The sequence below is a fragment of the Lotus japonicus genome, chromosome 4 (genome assembly GCF_012489685.1).
Source record: "Lotus japonicus ecotype B-129 chromosome 4, LjGifu_v1.2".
Lineage (NCBI taxonomy): Eukaryota > Viridiplantae > Streptophyta > Magnoliopsida > Fabales > Fabaceae > Lotus > Lotus japonicus.
Genome location: NC_080044.1, coordinates 5,393,394 through 5,420,951, shown reverse-complemented (window position 1 = coordinate 5,420,951; position 27,558 = coordinate 5,393,394). Strand labels below are relative to the sequence as shown.

At 34.0% G+C, this 27,558-nt stretch overlaps 2 protein-coding genes and 1 long non-coding RNA gene across 19 annotated transcripts; 1 reads left to right on the top strand and 2 right to left on the bottom strand.

The window, feature by feature from the left end:
* Nucleotides 1-265: 265 nt before the first annotated feature.
* LOC130714596 ((3S,6E)-nerolidol synthase 1-like) lies at nucleotides 266-12,737 on the bottom strand. Its single transcript, XM_057564503.1, has 7 exons — nucleotides 12,554-12,737; nucleotides 12,169-12,436; nucleotides 4,013-4,379; nucleotides 3,500-3,718; nucleotides 3,285-3,423; nucleotides 1,371-1,619; nucleotides 266-1,049 (listed from the first exon to the last, which is right to left on the bottom strand). The coding sequence occupies exons 1-7, from the start codon at nucleotides 12,698-12,700 to the stop codon at nucleotides 720-722; spliced, it is 1,719 nt and encodes a 572-aa protein (XP_057420486.1). The 5' UTR covers nucleotides 12,701-12,737; the 3' UTR covers nucleotides 266-719.
* Nucleotides 5,560-8,860, top strand: LOC130714597 (uncharacterized). Of its 17 annotated transcripts, none has more exons than XR_009011356.1 (9): nucleotides 5,560-5,924; nucleotides 6,011-6,058; nucleotides 6,246-6,323; nucleotides 6,459-6,530; nucleotides 6,629-7,323; nucleotides 7,447-7,474; nucleotides 7,706-7,875; nucleotides 8,007-8,428; nucleotides 8,518-8,860. It is a non-coding gene; the product is annotated as an uncharacterized LOC130714597 (long non-coding RNA). The 17 variants fall into 17 exon arrangements; XR_009011357.1 differs by adding an exon at nucleotides 6,148-6,167 and having other exon boundaries at nucleotides 6,459-7,323; XR_009011360.1 differs by having other exon boundaries at nucleotides 5,563-5,924; nucleotides 7,212-7,323.
* Nucleotides 12,738-21,894: 9,157 nt separating the features above from the next.
* On the bottom strand, nucleotides 21,895-27,321 carry LOC130715743 (uncharacterized). Its single transcript, XM_057565860.1, has 3 exons — nucleotides 26,996-27,321; nucleotides 25,901-26,066; nucleotides 21,895-25,776 (listed from the first exon to the last, which is right to left on the bottom strand). Exons 1-3 carry the CDS (start codon nucleotides 27,107-27,109, stop codon nucleotides 22,217-22,219), a joined length of 3,840 nt encoding a protein of 1,279 aa, XP_057421843.1. The 5' UTR covers nucleotides 27,110-27,321; the 3' UTR covers nucleotides 21,895-22,216.
* Between the last annotated feature and the right edge of the window lie 237 nt (nucleotides 27,322-27,558).

Genomic DNA, 27,558 nt, shown 5'->3' with positions numbered 1-27,558 from the left:
CCTAATTTCTGCTCGTTTGTAACCTTTCTTTCAAGGTTCTTTTGAGTCATCAAGGTGAGGAGAAGCATGCTCTCTGCATAGCTACATCATCTCCGTCACGAATGTGAGGAGGACAAAGATGACATCGAGGGTTCTTTTGTCACCGTAAGATCTTGACGCTTTCATTGCACTTCTATAGTTATTCCTTCCCTGGTTTCTTCTTCCTCAAATTTCCTTCTGCTTTTCGCCCTTTCTTCTATTTCCCACCTAAACCTTCTTCCTCAAATCTCCTTTTGTTTTTTGTTCTTTCCTCTACATCCCACCTAGCTAAGAGCCTAAGACAAATCAATTTAGGGTTTAAGTTATATGACTACTAATAAACTTTTCTTTTTATACATATGTTAATCGTCAAGCTGGGAACATAAGCATTTTATACAATGTTACACCAAGTTGGGATCAACATAAGCATCTAACTAATATACCCATCGGAGTGTCACTAGAACAACGTACCACAGTTCACATAAGCACATCACCTGAGGTATGATTACGCAAAGAACAAATAACCTCCTTTAAGAAACGAAGGATTCGAGCAAAAGACCAAAACCAGACATTACCCTAATGAGGAGATTAAAAAACTTATTTAACTCAAAAATATATTTATCAGCATTATACATACACAAGAATGGTGATCAATAACTAGATTAAATACACACTTAAATCTACTCGATCACCTTCTAAAATTATTTCATGAAACTGTAGTCTGAATCTGATCTTACTGATTTTTGCATGGAGGAACTACGATAAATCAATGATTTGACATACTCCTCTAGCTTTGATGGACTATTGCCATCATAACTGTACATTACAGGTACCATCCTAGCAGCATTGAGACAAAGTTTGGTGAAAGAAGATGGTAACGAATTTGGGGTCATGCATTCTCGGTTGAGTTGTTTCCATGCATCTGAAATCCGTTGATTGATGTGCTCCCTTGCTTGTTCATCAGAAACTCCAGGGTGCTCCTTCATGTAGCACCTCAAATATGACCCATCATTACCATCACATTTAACATCCTGCAATCAGGGACAAAATCAGGTCTTATTAGAATAGTATTCAAATGTTATATTTGTCTCTAACCAAATTTACATATCTTATTTAATTAATCATTATTAATTATACTTAATGTTTCAAATTTTTGCCCCTTTACCTATTTTTTCAGGCTCCGTCCCTGCCTGCAATAATTAACACTTTGTATCAACTCAGACAAGTGTTGATGCTTTAAGCTAAGTGAGTTGATGCCAGTTTTACAATATTATATTTTTATCAAAATTTGTGATCTAAATTTAGGAATTAATTCATGGACAGTGAATTTCTTTAATTAGTTTTGTTCATACCTTGTCCCCTTCAAGGTCATCACACAATCTTAGAATTGTGGCGGTTGTCGATACAATGCTTGGGAACTCTTCCATTAGAGTCACGTTTTCTTCAGTTAAACCTTGACCTCTGAAAAAAAAAGCATGCACAAGGATCACGTGCACCCCAGTGCTCACTATTCCATTCTTCAAGTACTCCTCTGCTTCTGGCACGTGCCCTGAAGCAAACCATTTTGCTTCTTGTAGGAACGCATTGAAGAGCCTTAACCACTGTCATAATCAAATCAAATTAGGTACAAACTACATGTGCATGCTTGGGTGCCCATAAATTCATGTGAGTGTAGGCTACAGGAGTGAAGTGTACCAATAATGCATAAACACTTAATATGACAAGTGTTGACCAGATCTTGTTTACACTATTTATATTATAACCCAACTGAATTTTAACTTACTAAATATGCCCTCATATTTTTTACTAATTATGTAAAACATAGTCATTCCCAGACCCATATTCTCCATCCCCGATCCATCATCAAACAGCAACCCCACCTCCAGATCCTCTCTTTTTTGACCTAATTCTTTAATTTTTAATTTTTCGTCATCTCCTCCTCTCCCAAACAGCAGCCGCCGCCGCACCCTCCTTTGCTCTGCCGCCGTGCCCACGCGTGCTCTGCCGCGTCCTCAGCGACCACGCCCGCGCCGTGCTTCCCCAGCCCTCGCGATTCTTCTTGGGTGTCCCTCCAAGGCCGCGCCGCCGCACTCTCTGGGCACCACCGTCGCTGACTTAACCCACGCCGCCGACCAACCGACTGCCATCCTCAACCTCCCAGAGGCCAGGAGCCACCCACACGCTCCCTCCTTTCCCAGCGAAGCAGATCTGCAAAGCCAACCAGTACTCGCGCCGCTTCCACCACCGGTCGTCGCTCACTCCGCAAGCTCTCCATTTCAGTTGAATATTCCAACCATCTTAAACACCTCCATGTGTGATTGAATTAACAACCCAAGGAGCTGTTTGAAGTATCTCTGATATGGAAATTTTGAATTCTCTCTGTCAGCAGAAACCTGTCTACCTCTGGTTTATTCCTTGTGCGAATGGGCAGTGAGGGTGCGTGGTAAATTTCCACTAGAGGGTTTGCGTTGATCTTTGGAAGATTGCCCTGTTTTCTTTTAATTGTAAGGGTCCGTGGCTGCTGCCAATGGATTAGTGGGGAATTGGATTTTCTGGTTTTTATTTGTACAGTAGCTTCCTTTCTCTTCTCTTAGCTTTGTGCTTCTTTGTACATGGATTGAAATGCTCATAGTATTTCCTTTAATTCAATTTTGGCTTAAAAAAAAACACAAACACAGACAAAGAGTGGAAGAGAAGCAGAGGAGGTTGGTCGGTGGCTAGAGTTCGAAGGGAAGTGCTAGGAGGAGAAGAGAGTGGAAGAGGCGTGCAAGTGAAGGGGACATTGCAACAGCAGGACTGAATTTGAAAATTAGAAGGTTCTGGGATTAATTTATAATTACAATATTGGTTCAGAGTTTCAATAAGTCCATAATATTATTAATACGTGTAATTTTGTTACTGGTACATGTCACTCCTGTATTTGACCAAAAAAAAATTGCTTGTACCAAAGGAAATGCCCAAACTACAAATACATGTACACGTGAAAGATATCATTTGTACATCATGAAATGGAGTGAATGCTCTCTTTTTGGTTTTTATTTGTGTCCAATGTTGGCCATTTAATTTTGCGGTCAAATAAAACATTGGTAACTTGACCGACATTTGATGACATGATCAAAGACTGCAGGAGTATTTCCTTCCTCTAATAACTAACTTGTCCGTCGCTTGTTTTTTCCAGGGATGAAATTGAGCATTTAGCACTTTCATGAAATAAAATGTTTTACTATCATCGATCACATAAGTTTTGAAATTTAGTGAAAGTTTACCGATTTGGTTAAGGTGACTATAGGATTCCACCCATGTTTGACTTGGGTCTTGAATGCAAATTCATTGGTTATGTCATAGAGAACCTTGAAGCACACTTTCATGCAATCTGGTAATTGCTCCACGGCTGCCAAGTCCCATCTGTTGACAAAGAATTATCTTAATTAGAAGTGAAATTGAATAACACAGAAGAATGTTGTATGCAAAACAAACTTACCTCTTGACAGCATCAGTGAAAAGGCTAAGTTCTTCAATGTTTCCATGGAAATCAAATATATCATCAATGATGTAGATTAGGGATAGTGGTTTTGTGAGCTCAGTCCTTTCTTCCGAGAAACGTGGATCTGGTAGGCATGCCATGGGCCACATGTACCATTTGATTGGTTCATTCCTCGCAAACTTCAAGTCATTTGCCAAACCAAGCTCCTTCCACCATCTATAACATGATAGTAGATACATTATTACATTAGTACATTCATCATTACTGTAATAAGTTAAGGCTTTGTTTAAGGCCATGAAAAATATCGTTGACAAATAAAGAGTTTCTCTGCAAATTAGTTTTAGCATACATAAAGAATATATTGTAAATAACATGTACTGAATGTTTGTTGTAAAAACGTGCAAATTTATGAGTGAACTAGTTTTTAACATGGTGCACATAGAACTGCCCATAAGTTCAAAAGTTAAAATTTTGTGCAAGATAAAAGATCATAAGTTTACGGGAACTCACTTGGAAACTGAAGAAATTTCCTTTAGATGCAAATAGCTAATCATTTGGGTGTCAATTTCAGAGAGTTCATGTAAAGAACTTGTCCATCCTGCATTTTCTAATTGCAAGCATGTGGGCATGAACCTTGACAAGCTTTTATGAATAGGGTATTGTAGTGTTTGGTTAACTACTTTAACTAGAAGATGATCATGAAATGTTGACATCCATCCATGAAGATACTTGCGGCAGAACTCCCCTGCTTCATCGAGAGAGTGTTCCCCTTCTATGCTTAAATGAGAGGCTTCAAACAAGGCAATTAACCCATCAATGTCTTCAAAAAGCGTGTGTTTGAGCTTGCCTTTGTCGTCTAAGAACTTGCCAAATATGTCTAAGATATGCAGCAAACAAAAAGTATCAAGAACAAGGTGGGTGCATGTCAACAATGAATTAGACCATATAGCAATTTAATAATAGTATGAACTCCCCCTATATAAGCAAAGATAAATGTTCCATGCATGATGGGTTAGTTTTTCTTCTTTCTTAAAAAAAAATACTGAATATTTTTTTTTGAAATGAAATACTGAATATTGATCGGAGGATAATAAGTGCTGAATTTTCGGTACCAAAGGATTACATTAGACTTTCTCCTCGAATACAAAAGACACTTTCCAACAATTTCTTTTAATATTCTCTCTTATCTTTTCTATTACATAATCATTTATTTTCGTCTCTTTTTATCTATCTCACTTTCTCTTTGTGGGTAAAGTTTTTGAATGAATATGGATAAAAGTTCATTCACACTCAGAATTCACTCACACATGTGAGATAAAAGAGATGAAAAGAAATAAGAGACATGATAGGTGATGTGATATGAAAATAAGAAAAATAAGAAGGGAAAGTGAGTTAAATTAGTTTTTTAGTCAGTTCACTATTTTCATTTAAATGTTTATTTATTAGTCAATATAAAAAACCAAAATAATTTCATTAGTATAATGAGTTCAGTTTTTTTATTAATGAACCTTCTATTGTAATAATACATTAAGATTTTAACACTTTATTTATTTTTAGAACTTTTTTCTATTTTTTATCATCCTTTTGATTTTTCTTAAAATAAAAGTGACTCGCCTAACCTAACCAAGCAGCTGGTGGGTTGAACCGGATTATAATTTCAAAAGCTAAAAAAAAAACACTAACTCGACTAATGACTTTATAGTGAGCCCGATCTTGCACACCATGAGGCTAACTCACGGGTGTAGAATATGAATGTTTGAATGTGGGTAAATGAATGCACTTAAAGTTTTGTCGGCTCTCCATTTAAATTGTAAATGGAGTCCATATCTATCTATCTATCTATCTATAATCTATCTATCTATCTATAATATATATAAAAGCAGAGTTTCTGCAGCCTTGAGGGCAAACCAGTCATTTAACAACTTAATGCACAACAATCTAATTTTTAGCATGAACATTTTAGTAAAAGTACACATTATTTCCTCAAGATTCGATCCTAGCCGTTGAAGCACATTTTCCCTCAGCCTTTCCCCTTTCTTACGTTTCTTTTTTCCATTTTGTTTTCCACTAGCTTCCGTTTTGTTTCTGAGCTGTCCGTCTTTTCCGTTCACTTGGAAGTTGGAATGTCTCCACTCTCCATCTTCACTCTCTTCGCCTCTCTCCCTCTTCTATTTCTTTGTTTGCGATGTTGAGGCCAGAGATTCCTCTCCCCATTAAATCGCAAGGCCCTCTCTTTAACCCCAAAGTTGTGGCTGTCGTTTTTCCCGCAGCGGCATCGGCATCGGCATCGGCATCGGCGACGAGGTGAAGACCCTGAGGGCTCCGGCGGCGTGCGAGGTAGGGGAGATAGGTGGATGGCGAACTGAAGAATTTGTTCCGTCCATTAATAACTGAGGAATCGACTGCGAGATTCGCACAACAGGTGATAAAAATCTTCTTCTCCTCCATTTTATCCCTATTTGTGAATCCGCTCTTCTTACTCTGCTCTGGGTTGAAGCCTTGGTTTAGGGAAATATCCCGTGAATGTCGCTCTGGCTGCGCTCCTGTAGGGTTGAGGTGCGATCTTCTGGATTTCCCTTCAATTGGTTATTTATATGGTTTCCTTAGCTTTGATTTTCCTTTCACGTCTTTTTTGTTCTTCACAGATTCCTTGCTTCATTGTCCTGTATGTGCACTACAGGTCTATTCAATATTTTTATGTTTTTTCTTTATGTTCTTCCTCACCGTGTTTTGTTCTTCGCAGGTATTGTGTCTTAATCGCAGCCCTTTTTAGCTTCACATTATTTTCTTCTTGGCAGATTTGCGGCTTCACTAATCTGTCGTAAGGGTTTCTTCTCGAATTTACTGTCCTCAGATTCTTTGTTTTTTTTTTCTCTGTTCTGAATCTGTCAACTACCCCTCTAGACTATGATTTGTTTGCTTTATCTATTTATTTTACAAATTGGGTGACATAAAGCTTGAAAGACAAGCTAGAGGAGTTTTCCAAATGTGAGTATGAGCTGTTAGCTGAATTGACCAGTTTAATCAGGTTGGTTGCCTCACTCTAATCCAATGTTTGCCTTCTGTGACTAGCATTTTTTACCATCTCTTTGATACTCTTTTGTATGATTATGGATTTTCTGGAAGAGAGAAGCATTGGATGGCATAGAGATGATAACACACCCTACCTCAAGCAACATCACTTTTCATGAGGGTTATTCAACCTTTTTTTACGTATTGATATCCTGTTATAATTTGCACTCTTGCTGATAGACAACTTTGGCCTTCATTTGGTAAAACCATTAAAGGCTCATGTAGTCAAGGTGTTATTCTCACAGAAGAAAGAAACTTTATCCTCCGAAACTGAAGCGGTGAATCCAGATGTGATACGAACCAAATCAAAGCCATATCCTCTTCATTTCCATTTGTCTTTTCGTGAGAGAGAAGGGCTTGAAGGTGGAAGATGATGAACAACGAAATTAAAATTTGCATTGTCATCTAATTTTTTTCCTGATTAAGTGAATTTTTGACATATTAGAGGAGGTAGGTTTAGTTCAGTATGATCTGTGATAATTCACTATTTTTGTCTCTCTTTTCTATATTTCTCTTCTTTATTTTGTTTTTGTTATCCTGACTTTCTATCTCTGCCATGTCATTTCTTTCTAGAACAAGGCCAAAACTTTCAATCCCATTTCTGAGAGATAGCTGACCAGTTTTCTTGAATATGCAGGCAAAGATGGCGCGGAAGGTGAATGCTCGAGATGATTTTCAGCCATGATTTTGAGGGTGCGAGCCATAGAGACTAAACCTGAATCATAGAGAGCATCACGGTGTCGAATATGGTACAATACTTGAAACTATTGAATAAATTAGTTTTATGGCCTTCAGAACCTTTTTATGGTTTTCGTTTTCCACTGTTTGGCATCTTCATTCCCTTATTAACTCCATTTTCTTTTCTCTTATAGTGTGTAGCGTCGTTATTGTCTCATGAAGGTATGAGTCATCCTTTTTACAGTTTTATTTTCTCTTTCAAGTTTCACCCCATTCCATACCATTTTAAAATTTTCACAATTTTTTACTGAGCCACGATTTGTTTCTTTCTAATTCATGAACTTATCTTTTGGAAATTCAAGTCAAGTATTAATAGATTGTTTATTGCTCGAAAGGATTTTTTCATCTTTTTTTTTACATCAGACTTACATGATAACACTCCTATGACTTTAGATGTGTTCTTTCTGTCATCGCTTCCAATAACTTATGAGGATGCTGTTTTTGCCTTGGAGAATCAAAGAAAAAGCGACCTCACATTTTTTAACAGAAGACTTGAAAGATTTTTGTGATGGATGAGTCTTAGGATTGTTCCTCTTTGTGCCATAGCATGTATTATCTTCGAGGTAAGCATTATGTTTCCCTTGGCTAGAATGATTCAAATTTGGGCTTGGTGTTATTTACAAATGATATATTGAGTATATTCTTTTCAATGGAGTGTTTGTGTTTTAATTAAGCAACGGATTAAAATTTACAGAAATATGTTGAGCTACCAGACATGTGGGTTGCTACCTACAGATAACTGAAATAATTAGGTTGATGGATCCACTACACAATTCCTTCAATGTTCGACTCAGAAAGTTTAACAACACTGTGTTTGCACTGACAAATGGACGGTTAAGCCTCCAACAATATTATGGTCTACAATATGGTGGATGGCTTAAACTTTTTTATCTTGGAGGGACTGAATTCCGATTATTTGAGGTCCAAGATAGAGATTTTATGAATGTCAGATATAGAACCCCTCCATTAAGATATGAATTTGGATGGGGAGATGATGAAGAGGTACCATCTGGCTATGATAGTGGTCCTAACGAACACGGAGCTGACAACTTAAATGGCCAGTTAATCTATCATGAATCAAACCTTCACATCTCTGACACCTACCAAAACAAAAAGGTATTGTACACTTCATAAATTTCTTTATATAGATTTCCATTTCATAACTTATTGAACATTGATTTTTAAATTCAAAAAAATAAATGCAGACATTGCCTGTTGCATTGGTTCATGGAGAAATTCTTCCTCATACACCACCACATTGTGTCCTGAGGGATGAATACATGCAAAAGAAGATTTTTTTTGTGATTTAACCTGGTGTAAGAGAAGGCCAGGCGAATGCGTCTTGAAGGGTGGATGGCTTCAATTTGTTTAAGCAAACAACTTACAATACGAAAGCAAGATCTGGTGGGTGATTAAAAAGAGAGATCCAACTGTGGTTCATGTAGGTTTTGGAGAGAAAACATACTCACTTATAATTTAAGAATTTCCTTTACCTTTTAAAAATTGCATCGGTATGCTTAGTGGAAGTATTGTAGTTCGTTTATTTCCTTCCTAAAACTCTAATTTTAGATTAGTTTTCATTGCCAATTTTGTAAATTGATTTCAGTGCCGTAAATTAAACAATTTTAAAATTAAAAAATAACACAAGTTTAAAAGGACACAAACTTCATAAAAAATTGCACCAAAAAAATTGGAGAACGTGCAAAATTTGACGCAATTTTAACTGTTCTACCCATACTTTTTTTTTTGAATCATTCTACACATACTTATTACACATAATTTAACATAATTTAAATAACAAAGTATATGCAGATGACAGAGTATTTGAGAAAGAATAATCAGCCTAACTTTAATCTTAAGGAATAAAAGTGAAAAAAATTGAAAATTAATGGCAAAAAACTTTTACACTTCTATGCTTATCCAATTTTACAACCGTTAAAGTTTTTTTAAATGTCAAATAAAACTTTTACACTTCTATGTTTTTTTTTTAAACTCACTTCTATGCTTATCTTTATGGTATGATGCTTTAAATATTAACATACCATTTCAATTTATCTTTGAATAAGAACCGAAAATAGGACCTTTTTTTTAACAGAACAAAAAATATGACTGAAAAAATATATAACGTCTAAATATTTAAAATAATATGATTAAATATAAACCAAAATGAAAAAATGTTAGTAAAATATTACCTTTTCTCGATGAGGAAGTAAAATATTACCTAAAAATGCATATTGGTTACATAAATTATGAGCATACAAAGGTGTTAAAAAAAGTATTATCATTTAAGAGATACATAAAAATTAATAAAATACTTTAAAAAATTTATATCCAAATTCAAAGTGCCTAATAAAGATTTTCCCAAAAACAAAAAACCATTCGCATTCCTTTAAATATGTCTTAAATATGCATAATAGCTGCATACTATTATAACCACCAAAGATGTTAAAAAATAAATAAAGGCAATTTAGGAGTTTCATTTTTTTAAGAAATTAAATTATAAAAAGTTAACAAATATAAACCTTTAAAAGTTCAATTAATTCTCACTTTAAATTACCTAATGATGTTACAATAACCTCTCATATTCTACAATCATATTGTCATATGCTCTCTATTATTGCATAGAAAATTAAAAGTCTCTTAAATGTGCATATTGGCTACGTATTTTTATGACCACACAAAAATGTAAAATAAATTTAATGCAATTTAGAAGTTACATAAATATTAAGAGAATAATTTAGAAGAAGTTAAAAAATTTGTAACCTTCAACATTGGTTTAAAACCCTACATCAAAGTATCTAATCATGACACTAAAATAAAATAAATTAATACAATTTAGATGTTACATATAAATTAAGAGATTAATTTAGAGGAAGTTAAAAAAATTGTAACTTTCAAGATTGATTTTAAACCCTACATCAAATTATCTAATCAAATTAAAATCCTACATAAGATATTTTTACAAAAAATGTAAAATATTAAGCACTCAGTTTTATTCTCTATGAAATAATGTCAATTGTAAAAAAAAACACATATTCTTAAGGCATCAATGTTACTTCAACTAGCTGAGATAAACTAATCAATAAAGACAAAAAATATTAATCTACCATATGAAATAAAAATAAAATAACAACAAAAAAATAAAAAACAAACATTTAATAAAAATAAAAATACAGAACTCATAGTCTAAAAAAATTAATATATATTAATCAATAAAATATATTAAAGAAAATAGATTTAACAAAAAAAAAACACACAAAACCCAAAAATGAATATCCCCGTGCATTGCACGGGTAAAAAGTACTAGTGAGAAATAAAGAATTAAAAGATAGAAAAAATAATTTAAAGATGTGTGATGAATGATATTTTTTTGAAAGGCGTGACCAGAGATATGATTGAAATTGAAAGACAAGGCTGTGTGTTACATTTTGAGGCATAAAATGAAAAATAATTTTTTACAAGAATCTTCACTTAATACATTGTATAAATTATTATTTTTTTATATTAATTTTAAAGAGACTTAATTTTTTATATAAATTTTAATATCAAATATCTTATTTAATAATTCACTTCAAGGTAGAAATAATGAAAAATTCCTTTTTTGGGAAGAAATAATGAGTGAAGTGTAAACTTGGACCATATTACAGTTATATATAAGTAAACACAAATTAATTTTTTAATTTTGAGAATGTAAATTTACTAATGCAAAAAATAACTGTCAAAGTTTTACTTTTTAGTTCCCACGTTACAATTAATATAACCAGATTTTTCATTATTTCATTACTTCTCTCAAATTTGAATAGCATATACTATATATATAGGTGTTATGTTTTTAGGGCCTATATAAGGCAATTGCCTATTTGGCTTTACCTTCTCCACGACCCTGTTGAAAGAGAATGAAGAGATAGATAAAAAATGAAATGTAAAAAAAATTGAAGTGTAAATAATATTACATCACTCGTTTAGAATAATGAGAATCTTTCCGATGTAAAAAAAAAGAAAAATGGAAGGAATTGGGTTGTTATGGATAGTAAATGTTTGCAGGGATGTATGAATGCTATGATGAATTTACTATTACATGGATGAATATACAATAGGATTTTCTATACTGCTGAAGTACTGGCAGGGCCGTTGTACTCTTGCTATTGTTGGTGTAATTAATTTATTGGACCTTTGCAAGGTGCTGTATTGGCAAAAGGGTGGCTTGTGGTGGAGTAAAGTTCTGCTTTGTGTTGACAGTATCTCATCATGATTTGCACTGAAATGGATTTGGCATTTTTTGAGCTGGAATTTGGGCCTTGCAATTACTCTGCCTTCAACTAGTGGGTGGGTTTTGTAATTCCCTTTGGTGGTGTCACTTTGGCTTTCTAAAATATGTAATCTTTTTTCCTTCTTCATGTTTTTCCCAAGGGGGTTTTTCTGGTAAGGTTTTAATGAGGCATATTTTATTAAGTTGTGCCTCCATTGGGCGGGGGGTCTTTAGGTTCTGAGATATTTCTTCTCCATTACTTCTTCTTTTTCACTCTTTCTCTTTGTATTGGGTTGAAGTACAAGTACTTCATTCAATATATTTTCTTTGCTTATAAAAATAAAATGGATAGTAAATGTTATTTTTCCTAGCTGGTGCAATAATCTGCCATCTTATGTTTTGGCTTTATATTTTAAAACATTGTACCTTTGCTTGTACTATATGCTTTCTTGTAAAAGTTGGGGTAGCTTGTACCCCATTAATTCATTTTGCTTATAAAAAAATCACTCACTCAGAATAATATGTTGACGCTAATAAATATGAGAACATGCAATAGTTTTCCACCTCAACTATCTAGGCCCATATTGCCACTAAGAGGCACACTAACCTGCGGATATGAAGTACCCTTCTTGTCTTAAAATACGAAATTGAAGTGCAACTTCTGACAGTTCTTCATAACCATTTCCTTGATGGCCAAGCATCAAATGCTTGCTTTTGAGAATTGCTTCAATTTCCTCTTCAAAGTGATATCCAATGCCTAATCTTTGGATGGAGTCCACCATAGATAAACCTTCGTATGTATTTTTTCTTTCCTTGCTAGCCAGCAAAAGCTTAACCTCCTCCAAAATTTTAGCATGTCTGAGTTCAATAGATTCCTATATGATTGATTGAAAGAGAGTGAGGTATATATATAGTACATATAAAATTGTCTCAAAAACTCCGATTTAAATATGGAGCATAACATAAAGAGGAGAAAAGCAAAATAATCTTACCTTGCCATTTCCATTTCCATTATTAAAAATATGGATATTTTGCTTCGATGCAATAATCAAACGGCTTTTACTATCTGAGCTTTTGTTTGGAGAATACATTATTGGTGGCTTATTGGCTGAAGCAAAGATAGGGTGACAAAAAGCCATAGATTAATGCTGATGCTTTGGTGTTATGAATATATGACTAAGATCAGTATTGGATATTTGGAAGGAATGGTGAAAATAAGCGTCACAACTGAGCTTATTTATAGACCGTTCCTCATGCATGATTCAAAATTTCAAATGGGGCCAATTATTTATTGCTTTCAAATGGGGCCAATTATTTATTGCTCCTTATTAAGATGATTTCACGACTATACGACCAGCCTCTGGATGTACAGGAACAAATAGTGAACATTGAACAATACTACTGCAGATAAATATATACACGTGAAACACGTACGGTTTGCTAGCTCATACTTATTCATTATATGCCACACGAGTGTATTTACAAAACAGTCTCCTTTTACGTACAAATAACAGCGACAACATTTAGAATGCACATAACCTGCCAGATATGACCAAGTGGGATGACAATGGGTAGGGTTTGGGTAGGGTACTATAGTACCCATTTTTATACCCGCGTTTTAAAAAATTACCCGTACTCGTCCTCATATCTGTGTGGATAGTAACTCGAATGCCCGTCCCCGTACCCTCTGGGTACCTATATGCCTGTACTCGTGCCCATTACCCGCAATTTAGCTAACCAAAATATATTTTTCACTATTTTTGTTAATAGAAAACAAAAAATACAACTAACTTTTTAAATAAAAAACACTAATATAAATACAAAAAATTATCTACATAACAAATAAAATCATTCAACTAAGAATATATTTTTTTAGAACGAATAAGCAAGAAAGATATAACTTAATTTTTAATTTTGGATTTATAATATAGTCCTAAAGTTGTAGGTTATTAACTTACTAATTTTAAAAATAAGTGGGAGTAAATTAGCAATGATTATGAATACTTTAAATAGTCACCTATTTCTTAAAATAATTAAGTTTAAAAGTTATAGATTAAGTTGATTTGTTCATATAATACTAAAAAATAATAATAATAATAATAACAATATGTGTGCGGGTATGGGTGCGGGTAGGGTTACTTTTTGCGGGTAATTACCCATACCCATCTAACGGGTTTTTACCCTATTCATAGTGAGTATTTTTTTACGGGTATCCTATGGGTCCAAGACCCATTGCCATCCCTATGACCAACCCTTCTGACCCGAACTGATTTGAGAGCTAAAATGTAGGTTGAATGGGGTATACAAGTACAATAAGATGAATTATTTTACAATCGAATCATGTTCGTGAGTAAATCCATTCGAACAGAGTTGATACCCAAATATATAATGAAAATATTATTTAATGTTTTTTTATTTTTCCCTCAACCCAGCAATACATGAGTACATGACTAAAACCAACAATGATATATACACACCTCCTTTTTTATACACTTCATTTTTACCTATATTTATCTATATCTCTCTTCTTATCATCTATCACATCTTATACTTTATCTCTCTTACTTTTTCTTTTTTTCCTATTTATTTTCTCCTCCACCTCTTTCCACCTCAAACCCTCATTTTGAGATGTGAACAAATAATTATTCGGCTTAAATGATCAATTGGCCCCTGTAATTGTAAAGGGAATCAGTCATGATCCTTGTAAAATTTTCGCATCAAATTGAGTCCCTAAAATTTTTTTTAATCCAATTAAAGACAAAGTTTGCCAGCAGATGATGTGGCTTGATTTATAGCTGACTCAGCTTTTCTACGTGGCATTTCAAATTTGTTTTTAAAATAATTAATTCCAAAACTTAATTTTTTATTCCAAGTCATAACTTAAAAATAAAAATTTAATATAATCTTAAAAAAACATAATCTAATCAAATACTAATCTCTAATTTAATAATTTGGTATTCTTCGCAGCACCCAAATCCAGATAAAACTCAAATTAAAGAGAGGGAGAGGGGGAGAGTGAGATCGTTTTTTTTTTTTTTCGATGAAACTCATTCCCTTCTTGCTCTGCATTATCTTCTCGTGCCTCTCCTTGTCTCACCATTTTTTTTTTCAATGAGTGTTAAATTGCGTAACTTTATTCCTTTCTTTTGAATTTTTCATGTTATCAAGTTTTAATCTAAACTGAATTTTGAATATTGATGTTCAATTACTAGTCTGGTTTGGTTATGGTGATTATTTTTTGAATTTTATTTTTGAAGTATTTGTGTGTTGATGATTTGTTTCTGAATTTGAGATGAAGAACATGGTGAAGATGAACATGAATATGAACATGATTGAGGTTGAAGATGATGGGGATGATGAACAGATTAGGTTAGGGATTAGTATTGATTAGGTTAGATTTTTTTTAAAGATTATATTAAGTTTTTATTTTTAAGTTATGACTTGGAATAAAAAAATTAAGTTTTGGAATTAATTATTTATAAAAAATTAAAATGTCACGTGGAAAAACTGAGTCAGCTATAAATCAAGCCACATCACCTGCTGACACACTTTGGCCTTAATTGAATTAAAAAATTTCTTAGGGACCCAATTTGATTCAAAAAAATTTCAGACCCTGAAACTGATTCCCTTTATAATTACAGGGGCCTTCTGATATATTAAGCCTAATTATTCTGACTAAAACTAATGTAAACCAATATTCAAAACTTATTGAAACTCTAAAAAATTTCATTTTGCTTCATGAGTCCCAACATATCACATCACATATTACATTTATTACCCAATGTTGTTATATTTGGGTAACTAAAAAATGGTATACGATTTTTTATTGATTATAAAATGTAAAGATTTGATTAAGAATTTAAGAGTAAATTATTTAAGTGATAAATTTTAATGATAATAAAATGCGGATAATTAAAATATTCTAATTCTAATTAATAACAAATCGTCTTATATATTGGTGAATTATAAATATTTTAATGTCAATATAAAAATCAAATGAATTATTTAATTAGAAAAATAAAGTAAAAGTTTTTGGTTGAATTATTTTAGTGATCATGGTCAAATCAGATATTGGTTGCAGTCACACTCAGGGCGTGGGGTTGCATGTGTTGTGAACTTGAAAATACAATCCCAGACATTTGCTGTATGGATTAGGAATTTATCCAATCACATGTATATATGTGTTGCCTATTGTGAACATGCAAACACAAAATCAATATTGTGGACCGTGGAGTAACCCACCGAGGTGTATCATTGTGTGCTGTATTCTTAATTAATTACTCTCTCCGGCTAATCCTATATAACTGTCACTTTAAAGTCCATTTGGTGGTTGAGATAGAATAAGAGCAGGATAAGATAGAGGGTTGGATAAAGACATGATATATATTAAGAGCATAATAGCTCTTATCTTATCATGTGTTTAAGAGGGACATGATAGTTATCTTGTGTTTGAGAGTGACAGAATAGTGATGATGTGATATAAACATACAGTGAAAAATACATCAAATTTTCTTTAAATAAAAATACTTAGTATTTAAAAATTTCATTTTCTGTAATAATTTTTTCTAAAATTGATTATTCTGTTAAAATTATTTTTTAATATTTTATAAATTTAATTATATTTTTTATTAATTAACCTATTTTATTTTATTTTTCTGAAGAAAGCCTATTTTAATTAAAAGTAAAAGCTATATATTTGACCAATTGGTTTTAACTTAGTAGTGACAAGTGATAAAAGCTAAAATATAATGAAATTTAAAAATACTATTAATTTTTTTCAAAAGTTATTTATATTTAAATTATGAGTTATTATGTAAGTAGAGAAATAGCTTTGAATAATAGCAACTAATTATATAAAATTAATCTATATTTATTACTAATAAATAAATATTTATAAGTGAGTAGTCTATTTCATTGTTAGTGAATAGTAATTTTATTTATTTTTATTTTAATATAAATATAAAATAATATTAACTAAGTAGAAGCAAGCGACAAATGATAATTTAATTATTTTATATGAGTAAATTCAATATTTTCACTATTAATGAATTAGTTCATTTTTTATTAAATTTATGAGTAAATAAAAAATTTAACTTAGCAATAACAACTAGTATTTGACAATTAATAAAATTAGTATATTACTAAAATTTATGTTTTTATATTTATGAATTAATATTATTATAAATTATATTTAATATAAATATTGAAATAATTAAATTTAGGGCTACAATACTACAAAAGGATCGAAAACTACTATCATATCATGTCAGGATAATTCTATCCTACCCCCTCGAATAAATTTTACACATGATAGACATAATAAGATAAAGGGCAAGATTGTGTTATCATATCTTGCTGGCGCAACAAACAACATATAAGAGTAGGATATGATTGCAATATCCTATCTTGTCCACCAAACGAGCCCTTAAAATTGTGTACAAGTATTAAGAAATAACAATTAATGTTACTGTTTTATTAAAATTACTATCCCTAGAAGTTGGTTAGTTACTTCTCACTTTGTTCTAGGATTCTTCTCTAAAACAATCGGACGACAGCTTCGAAATTCTTTGACTGGAAGATCTAACTTCCTCTTATACCCTTATTTCTCTAATTGATTCTAATTTTTCAATTCTCCTACCACCAATAAATGAAGGATACGATTGATAAACTATAATTAATCCTCTCTTGAAATTGTAAAAGTGACAAATAAATAAGAAAAAAATCAAAATAATAGCAATTATATAGGAACAGAGGCAGTATCTTTTAATGTGTTAATTTTTTGTGTCCATGCATTTTTTTAATTAAAGAAGTATGCATGTCAGTGTAAAGTTTGTTTACACAAACATCCAGTTGAATTCCAACAAATCAGAAAATATATTATTTTTTTAATTAAAATTTAAATTAAGTATAACATATTTTTTTACGTGTCATACTGTGATTAGTTATTTATGCAAATCTACTTTACACTGTTAGTGCATATTTACTTTTTTTTCCTGTTGCTGTTTGGAATTGTTTCTAATAATTGAGAAATCATCTACTCTCTCCGTTCCAAAACTATTGTAGTTTAAGGTTTTTGCACAAAGTTTAAGAGTTCATTAATTGATGTTATAATTTGACTGAAACACTCTTATTTAATATGAGTTATAAGAAAGAAAGAGAATACAATTTATTGGTCAACTATATGGTGAGAATTGTGATTGGTGAAAATAAGAGGTGATACTTGGGAAATACAATATTAAATGAGGGCATGAGTGGAAGAGAATTAGATAAAGTGCTTTGAACATGTAAAAAAAATGGTTTTGGAAAAAAACAAAAAAGTTAAAACTACAATAGTTTTGGAACGGATGGAGTATATGTTATGCTATGTAGTCTTAACATTTTGTTTTGCACGGTTGGGATAGATCTCGTTTGGAAAATTGGAATCAACTTGAATGGTATAGGCGTAAGGGTCTTTGGGTGGGTATTAATTGAGTGTTTGTGGGGTTTTTAATAGTTTTTGGAAGGGTTTTTAATTGAGAAAAAATTTGATGCACCGACGGTGTAAAGTTTTTTTACACCGTCAACCAATCAGATTTTAAGGATGTGCCACGTCAATTAATGAAATTAAATAAAAAAAGAGATTTTCTCACATCCTTGAAATCTGATTGGTTGATGGTGTAAAAAAACTTTACACCATCGGTGCATAGAAATTAGACTCTTTTTAATTTGCTGTGTTCGTTGGCATAGTCTTTATCAACTGTTTAGTTGGCCATGTTACTGTATGTTGAGACTCTTTTAATGAAATGTATGAGAACATGAGAATAAATTGTCACACTGTTAAATCTAATTACGAATAGTCTAGATTAATTAAAGCACATTAATAGTCCCTTTAAAAAAAATGCAAATTAATAGTCATGTAGTCACTTTAAAAGTCATGTAATTCATATTTTATTCTGAACCGTTCATGATTAGAATAAATGATCGTGATGTATTCTTATATTCTCACATAAAAATATTATTCTCATAATATATATATATATATATATATATATATCTTTCTAAAAAACGTATACAAATTCATATTTGATAGGCCTCTTTTCATTCGGTTATAATATATGTGCTAGAGATTCTCATGCTTCAAATCGAAACCAAAATTGACATCGTCGTGATTTATTCTCATATTCTCACATAAAAACATTATTCTCATAATGTTTTTCTTGACTAAGTCGCTTATATGTATTTTCGAAGAGATAAGTGGATCGCTTAATATCCCCCTTTACTGTGACGAAAAAACTGAATTCCTTGAATGAATAGGTATGTATTTTCATCGAGATGAATATAAATTTTCTTTTTGATAATTTGGATGGCAAAAGCCCAAATGAATATACATTTTCATGTATTCGTTAAATGTGTCGCTTAATGTCCCCCTTCAATTAGATGCGCATTTGTTATTATAAGAATTGATTTTCCTCTGTTTATTTTTTTTTGAGTATTTAGATATTTATTTATTTTCACAATTGATTCCAACTTCAAATTAATTTAAGATGAAGCTATAAACGCTCACTGCATGCAGTGGACATGTATAGAAATCCCTTAAAAAAAAGACATATAATATAAAACACTTCCATTTCAATAATGTTTTACTATAAAAAATGTACTTAAATTAGTTTTCTGAAAAAATAATTCTGACAAAGAAAGACAAAACAAAATTGACTTTATCTCGCCGACTTTGTAGCATTGTTTTTCATGTTTCAATATTTTGGAATGTGTAACACATTCATGTGTACCAAATTCAAAGTTGTATATATATATGGTATTTGGTTTCAGGTATCCCCACATACAAAGTCGTATATATGAAGATATTATCGTATGCCATTTTGCATATGTTGCTATCCTAGCACCCCAATACGACGAAGTATAGATTGTTGAAACATTCATGACTATGAATCAGACACACTATAAAACCTGGCCCCAGAAAAAGAATCTGCTGCGCAGGCACCATTAACTACATTCCCATTATTTGTCATTGATCAAGATGCGCTCGACATGCTGATGGAAACTTCTGAGAAACTTCTTATATCATTTGCTTCCATGAAATGATAAGCCATATTGATTCCTTTTTTTGGTGCATCACAACTAGTTTATTGAACTCGGCTCAAACATCCAACTCGGTTAGGAACTGAGTAAGTGGATCACTGGTCACAATTTATATAATTACTTTATGCTCCCATTTTTCTTTTAAGATAAAAGTTTGGGTTTGCTTGCTTCAGTCACTACCACAAGTCATAATATGCCTCGCTGACCATCTGACTTTCAGAGGTACTTACAGATGCTCATTTACACAACCCTCCCATCGATAACGGGACACAATTTTCTTTTAGAAAATGTTCTATTTTTACCAACTGAACTAACATGTGTTGATTAATATACTCCAAATTTAAAAACAATACCATCACAAAATTACCTAATTAAACGAGTTTGACCAGAAGAGGCAAACTGTAAGGGACGGACTTAAGAAAAGAGAATGAGAGTAAGAGGAAAACGTAAGGAGAGTGAAAGCAAAAGAAAAACCTAGGTTCATTAATTTGTAACTTTTACCCAAATTAAAAATGCTGATTGGACTTTCAAATACAAGAAAATTTTTTTTTTTTTCCAAACATGCTCTAAACAATGCATAATAATTACCGAACAGAAAGAAATATCAAAAGACATTTTATTCCGACAAGCTCTATGTAATCTTCACGCAGGGTGGATCACACAACAACTATACGTCATAACCTACGTACCCTTAAAGAGAAACATACTCATAAGACCCTCCTACATGCTTCAACCAACAACGGTAATTTTTTTACCTAAAAGCCTCTAACCTTACATATCTACTCCTCCTCCTCCTCCGAAGAGCTCTCCTCTTCGGTCGAAAAGTCGAACTCCAATAAATCCCGCAACAGGACTCTAAATCTCATAGTCATGTAGTAAATCTCATGAACATGCTCACAGTACACTTCACCAGACTGAACAATCAGATTAGTTGGTTCCACCATCACTGACGCTGGTGTCGTCTCTGGCTTCGTGATCATTGGTAGAGGCTCCATCACTGACTCCAAAGTAGTGGACGAGGGTGATCTCTTAAAGGTAGTACCTGGAGGTAAAGGCCCACGTAGCATCTCCTGGTCGAGCACGCAGTCGATCAAATTTCCAGAGCGTCTTTCCTCCGACCGGTATACCTCAAGCACCGCCTACGACGATCTATCATCCATATCGATGGGTCCTCCTCGTCGAGCAGCACCACCATGACGTCCCCAAGGGTATAGTACATGATTCAATCGTCATCCATCGCTTGGTGGTCGCCAGCCGTCTAAACACAAACATGCAAACAAGACATGCGTGGATCAACTTCCTGAACATAGATATTAGGTAGTATACATTATATTTACACACTCATAATTTTTTAACTAAACATGCAGTACATAAATGTTGTATTCACCCTTCCCCCAAGATAACTTTTTTACCACCATTGCATGGCATCACCCATCTCTGTCGCACTTAACATTCTCCATCTCTACCGCAATTTGACAGCATCCACCATTGTATCCTTCACCGCCATCATCATGGGGAAAAATCCCTACAAAAAGTAGCTCAGACTTTCTCTCCATCCAGTGCAGCAATTCTTGCAGAAATAGTTCGAGAATTTTCATTAGGGAGATAATTAGATTGCAACTTTGAAGAATGAAATATAGTTTAGAGAATATTTTCATGCGAATTTTATACAACGTTTGGAAATGGTGTTCATTGACAAAATTAATCATTTACTCAATTAAAATTGAGTTTTATTCATATGCTGTAAAATTTATAACACTATCAACCAATCACATTTCAACCTGGGAGAGTTAGCTTTTTTACTTAATTTTAAATGATAACATGGAAAACTTCTCAAACACGATTAGTTGATAGTACAAAAAAATTACATTATCAATGCATGTATATTTTTCTCATTACAATTTATCTTTTTATTCATTTTTCCTCGCTCAATTATGTTAAAACGAATGTCACCCTACATGATGAGTGACGCGTTACAAAAAAAGAAAGATAAGATGAGAAAATGGATATAAATTGAAAATCGGGTATGAATGAATCAAAACTCATTCCATGATACCCTTAAACCAAGCAGGGCAAGGCCTGTAACAATACCTATCTTACCTTTGTCAAAGGGAAATAGAACCAGATTTTCTCCAAAGTCACCACAATGTAACACAGTGATGAAGCTAAATATGCTTGAAGCCATTCTCGAATGGAAGAAGGTGAAATGTAGCATGCCCAACAAGTAAGATCTACAGAAAAGCAAAGTGCCTGGGAATAACAAAAACAAATAGCCCAACAACTCTGGCTGCATACAACAAAGGAAGTATACGTAATCCAAAACAAGTTCACATTTCCTGTAATATATCAGCTGGAGGAATGGCCTTGTTTCAAACATCAAACGTTAACACATTATACAACATTGATTCTCTTCATGTTTAGAACTACATTAACAATTTTCAGATGAAAATTGTAACTTATTAATCATCATCTATATATTCGTCAATATTTAGTATGAGGATAAAGTAAACATGCATGTAATGGAAGGAGCAACCCTCTTTGTGCACCTTGAAGTAGCAGTATTTACTTCTTCATCATCATCACTCAGATGTTAATGAATTCAGCTTCTTTTCATACATTTTGGCCCGGCGGAGAGCATCTAAGGCTTCAGCTTGTTTTCCTGAACGTTTCAAATTAACTGCCTTTATCTTTTCTGATTTGATTCTTTCTTCTAGCTGAATTCTCTCTTGGTTAGAGTTTTCAGGTTTAGCATTAGATTTCACGGTCTCTTGCCTTTCTGGGCCTTTTGGGACGACACTTATATCTTCTAGTCCAGCAGCTTTCAGAGCAGACAAGAGTTGAGGATCAAGAAAATCCTCAACAGTCACATCATCTACTGCATCTGACTTACTGGCATCATGAGCTGCCAGCTCCTCCAACTGGGTTTCAATTGCCTTTGCCCGTTCAAATTCCACTTCAGCTTCCTTTACTCGACCATCCCTCCGAAGCTTTAGGGCTTGACGTTTGTGCCCTAGAGACTCTTGTTGCAACTTGAAACGATCGCGACTAGTCAAAGGCTTTGCAGCAGCATTTGGCGAATCTTGTTTCTTTTGTACATCATTTGGTGCATTGGAAAGATTGCTGGTGGAGGCAGTGCTTGGCTGCGTACTTCCATCCTCCATCCTCTTCTCCAACAGCTTGGCCTGTCGGAGTTCCTCCTTAGCTTCTGTTAGTTTCCCTTCTCTTTTAAAAGCAACTGCCTTCCTTTTATGAGCCAAAATCTCTTGACGCAAGGAAAGCTGGTCCTGAGAAGCATTATCTGGAATTGAATTTGGCTCACTGATGTTTGGCTTTTCATCTGCACCAGTCACTCTTCTTTGTTGAGCTGTAAAATTGTTTTTGTATTCCTGATTTTGGCTGAGATTCACTGATGAGTCCAACTGAATTTTAGCTGGACCTGCCTGAGATGAATCAGCCGAAAGAAGTTTATGTTCTTTTTGTTTCTGAGTCGATATATCAGAGCTGCTACAATCGTCACTAGTAAGTAGATCTAGCATAGGCATGGGGTGGCCAACTGCGGAGCTATGACTGATGGTTTTTTCTGCTTTCATCTTTTTTGCAAGATTTTCACTTGAAGAACTCATCTCAGCAGGGAATGGATGCTTACCGTCAGCAAAATGAGAGGTTGTGGGAATTAAATTATCGGGCTTCCTTAAAAACGGAATGTTTGTTTTGTTGTCGGTTCTTTCCAAACCAATTGCTGATTCAGCACCATTCTTAGATGATCCTACTGCAGAAGAGGCTGAAGCATTATCCACCTCAACAGACAGAGAAGATTTTTCATCCTTGGAAACATCAAGTAACAAGTCCTTGTTTTGGCTCCCCAAATCTTCCATTTGGGCTTCCAAACTCTTGGCCATACTTAAGATTTTCTCAGCCTCTTCTATTTCTCCCGTGCGCCTCAAAGCAAGTGCCTTCCTTTTCATTACTAAGAGTTCTCTTTGAATCTCTCCCTTACTCCTTGAAGCTGTAGCAGGAATGCCTGAAGAGTAATCACGTATAGATAGATCTACAGTATGTTTAAACCTACTAGTAGCATCTGTAACAGGTTCTTCTTTTATGGTCACAGGTTCATGTTTATCATCCTTCCACCCAAGATTGGTAAGCATAGAATTCAATGCTGGGTCTTGCATATCCTCTTCTGAAACAACCACATCCTTTTCTTCATCAACTGCTGGATTGAAGCGTTCTCCTTTCATCATAGTAGCCTCAGCCATTGCTTCCTTCTTTGGAGCTTCCATCTCTTCCAACTTAGCTTCTAATACTTTGGTCATTTTAAGAACTTCCTCTGCATCCTCAGCTTTTCCTTCACGCCTGAGAGTAAAGGCCTTTCTCTTTAAGCCCAAGAGTTCCCTCTGAATCTCAGCTTTACTTCTTCTTGGTGCTTCAACCGAGATACTTGTAGAATGCTTACTAAGAGAACTATCACTGATTTGAACAGGATGAGTATCATCTTTCTTCAAAGGCTTGCTTGGAGAATTAGATAGTTCATCATTGTCATCATTCCAACCCAAATCCCTAAGGAGTGAAAGATATCTTGGATCAGACAAATCATTATCTGTTACATCATCTTCATTTCCTTCCTCAAGTGGCGGATTTCTATTGCTATCAGCATGCTTGTGTGCTGAATGAAGGACATTATCAGCAGTATTCATTGATGATGCTTTACCATTTGAAGCCTTATCCATCTCCATCAGCTGACACTCCAAAGCTGCGCCCTTCCGCATTTCTTCTTCAGCTTCATTTATTTTACCTTCCCTTCTCAATGTGAGAGCCTTCTTTTTCAAACTCAAAAGCTCTCTCTGAATCATCAATCGGCTTTTTGGTGCCACTGTAGAAGCAGCATTATTGGTGGCATTATTATTTCTCTCATCCAATTGGATAGAGTCAGATCCATTACCAGTATTGTCTTCAGACCCGAAGCTGTTCAAGTCCCTTTCTAATAACTTCGCTTTTTTCAAGAATGCCATTGCTTCTTCAGTATGGCCAGCTCGCTTTTGATTAAGAGCCTCTCTTTTCAAAGACTTAATTTCGTTAAGCAATGCTTCTTTGTCAAAGGTTTGAGATTTGGAAGAAGAATTCTCAGGTTCAGTCCAACCTAATGCTTCCAAAGCACCAGCTAACTCAGGGTCCATCATATCCTTTTCAGTCACTTCAAAATTACCATGAAGGTCATCAGATGTTCCCACAAGATGATCAAAATCAAAACCATGCTCTTGATCATGCAGATTAGAAAAATCTTTATCATCATCATCCATGCCACGAATTAATGCTGATAGCTCATCATCAGAATCTTCAGCTTCAGCAAGGAGTTCCTGTTCTTCCAGCTGCTTTTCTAAATTTTTAGCTCTTTTTAATTCCTCTTTGGCTTCTGCGAGCTTGCCCTCGCGCTTCAACATTAGAGCCTTTTTCTTCATAGCAACAACCTGGGTCTTGTCAATTCTGCTCCCCTTTTCTTCACCTGTCTTTGCAAAGATTTCTCCCAACATTGATGAGAGTTCACCCTCCAAACTCATTTTTGCTTTGTTTCCATCTTCATTACGCAGATCCATGTCAGACCATCCCAGCTCTCTCAGTTCAGAAGTAAGATCATCCTTTTCTTTACCCGTATGAGGAAGTGACTTCGTTTTTCTGCCAGACTCTACAGGAATATCGCTGCTAAGCATGTCAGGCAAGCCTCCAGAAGGCAAAACCTTCTTACGAATCTTCCTTAAATGAACTTCCAAAGCGTCAGCCTGCCTCTCAAGCTCCTTCCCTCTCTTAAAAGCTTTCAGGGCCTCCTCAGGTTTCCCATCTCCTTTCAGAATCTTATACTTCTTTTTTTCCTCTACAGCTTGCTGACGTAACTCATCAGGACTGCTGGATTCCACATCAATACCCAAATTATTGGGTATCTCATTTGAGACAATTTTTTGTATATCTCCATCATCGTGATTGGAAAATACTTTAGTGCTTGAGGAAGATGCAATGCCAACCGGTCTTTGAGTGGGACTATCTTTCTCACTCGCTGACTGCTTTCCTGATGACAGAAGTTCCTCGCTTTGACCAAGAATCTGGTTCAAAACTTCATCCTCATCTCTAGGTGCTGATTTCAAGCTCCCTAGGGAAATTGAAATGAATATTCAAAATATGGAACTGTGAAGTAATATAGAAAGTAAAATGAAGGAGTGCTATTGCACAGGTCCAAAGTTATAATTTAGAAGAAAAACTTCAAATAAAATTACCTCCTCTCCCAGCCCTGCGTCCCTGCCGCATTTCAAACCGCGCTGCCTCTTCTAGCTTCTTACAAGGATCACAAATACGTACAGGAGAATCACCTTGACCACGCAAATACATTCTTTGATGGGTACAACTGTTGCAAAACAAGCCCCCGCACCTTCTACAGTGATGCTGAAAAGTAAAAGAAAATTGCCGAAAGTTAAATTTGGGACAAAAAGTTCAGTTAGAGTTTATTCAGATTCCAATAAGCAAGCACACAGAAGATCAACTTCCACCATGCAGCATCTCATTTTTCACACAAAATCACGAAATTGACAAGCATATCATTCATCTGTCGTAACCAAAGATTCCAAACAACAACTTTGAGAAAGAAATAAAACCTGGTTATAGAAAACACAGTGAGTTATCCACTTATCCTATCTTAGGGAAGTTATAAATGCAATGCACAAGGAAGTGGAATCAAAACACTATCACCAGGCATGTAAATTGATTACACTAACTTTACATAAATGAGTAGGATTAGGAACTGAAAGTCTAGTACAATCATCCTAAGAGCAAAATGAACTGTTCTTTGACATGGCTTCACAAAGCAATGAGAACTCGTACATTAGTTTCGATAGCAGGAGAATACTATCGTAATACGAATGTAAATTAACTTAATATCAAAACTAGGATCAATGTAGCAACATTCTACTTCATCATTACACATACAATGTCTTTATAATAGTCACTACAATTAAATACAATAAACTCATTTGATGAATAAAAAAACAACCAGCATAACCAGATCATCACAAACAGCTCCTTTACACAACTACAATTATTTTTAATCACTGTTAAAGAAACTAAATTCATGTAAACATTAATAGATTAAAACTTCAGAACACTGAAGCCAAAAACTAACTAGCATGAAAACAAAAGGGAAGATTTTTTTTATCTTGCAGAGATTTTCAGAGATACCCAGATGAAATCCAACATTCTAGAGGGAAAATAAATCATGGGTTTTCTCTCTAACAAAGAAAAGTTTCAATATTTAACACCCATACGGAAAAAAAAAAGTGGTGATCGAATCAAAAGTGAATAAGGATAATCAGGGTAACCTTGCGATTGATGAAGGTGAACTGAGCGCAACATCCCTGGCAGTTTGAGGCATCAACTACCCAATTGTTACCTCGCAGAGAAGGCTTTGGTGGCAACCCGATCTTCTCTAACATGTTGTGATGTTGTTCTTTCTTCTTCTTCTTCTTTGTTTGAGTGTAAGAAAAACTCAGAAATCAAAGGAAAGGTGCTATGAGGAAGGATCAATGAAGAAGATTGGTGATGAAGATCGATCAGAAAACGAGTACACACGGACACGACTCCGGTTTCTACACGCCGAGTTTCCTACTCCGCGTCAAATGCAAGACGTCGTCGTTTAAATTTGCTGCCCTTGTTCTCTTCTTTTGTTTTGGATATATTGCTTTTTTTTTTTTTTGTCTTTTTTAAAAAGAGATAAGTGATAGATATTATATCGGCAAATGCAAGATGTTATTTGATGAATATTCAAATGGTAAGATGAGAAGAAAATAGAGAATGATAAATATGATATATGACATGATTGGAATAGAGAAATAGAGAGAAAATGGTTGCGATTGTTGATACTGTTTGGATGTTTATGAATTGA

Excerpts from the sequence above, each read along its gene's own strand:
- LOC130714596 (XM_057564503.1), bottom strand. The coding sequence starts at position 12,700 with ATGGCTTTTTGTCACCCTATCTTTGCTTCAGCCAATAAGCCACCAATA. Across the intron at positions 12,437-12,553 it reads ATGGAAATGGAAATGGCAAG|GAATCTATTGAACTCAGACA; the intron begins GTAAGATTATTT and ends TCAATCATATAG. Across the intron at positions 4,380-12,168 it reads AGGGTACTTCATATCCGCAG|ACATATTTGGCAAGTTCTTA; the intron begins GTTAGTGTGCCT and ends TGCATATCTTAG.
- LOC130715743 (XM_057565860.1), bottom strand. The coding sequence starts at position 27,109 with ATGTTAGAGAAGATCGGGTTGCCACCAAAGCCTTCTCTGCGAGGTAAC. Across the intron at positions 26,067-26,995 it reads TCACCTTCATCAATCGCAAG|CATCACTGTAGAAGGTGCGG; the intron begins GTTACCCTGATT and ends TTTACTTTTCAG. Across the intron at positions 25,777-25,900 it reads ACGCAGGGCTGGGAGAGGAG|GGAGCTTGAAATCAGCACCT; the intron begins GTAATTTTATTT and ends CAATTTCCCTAG.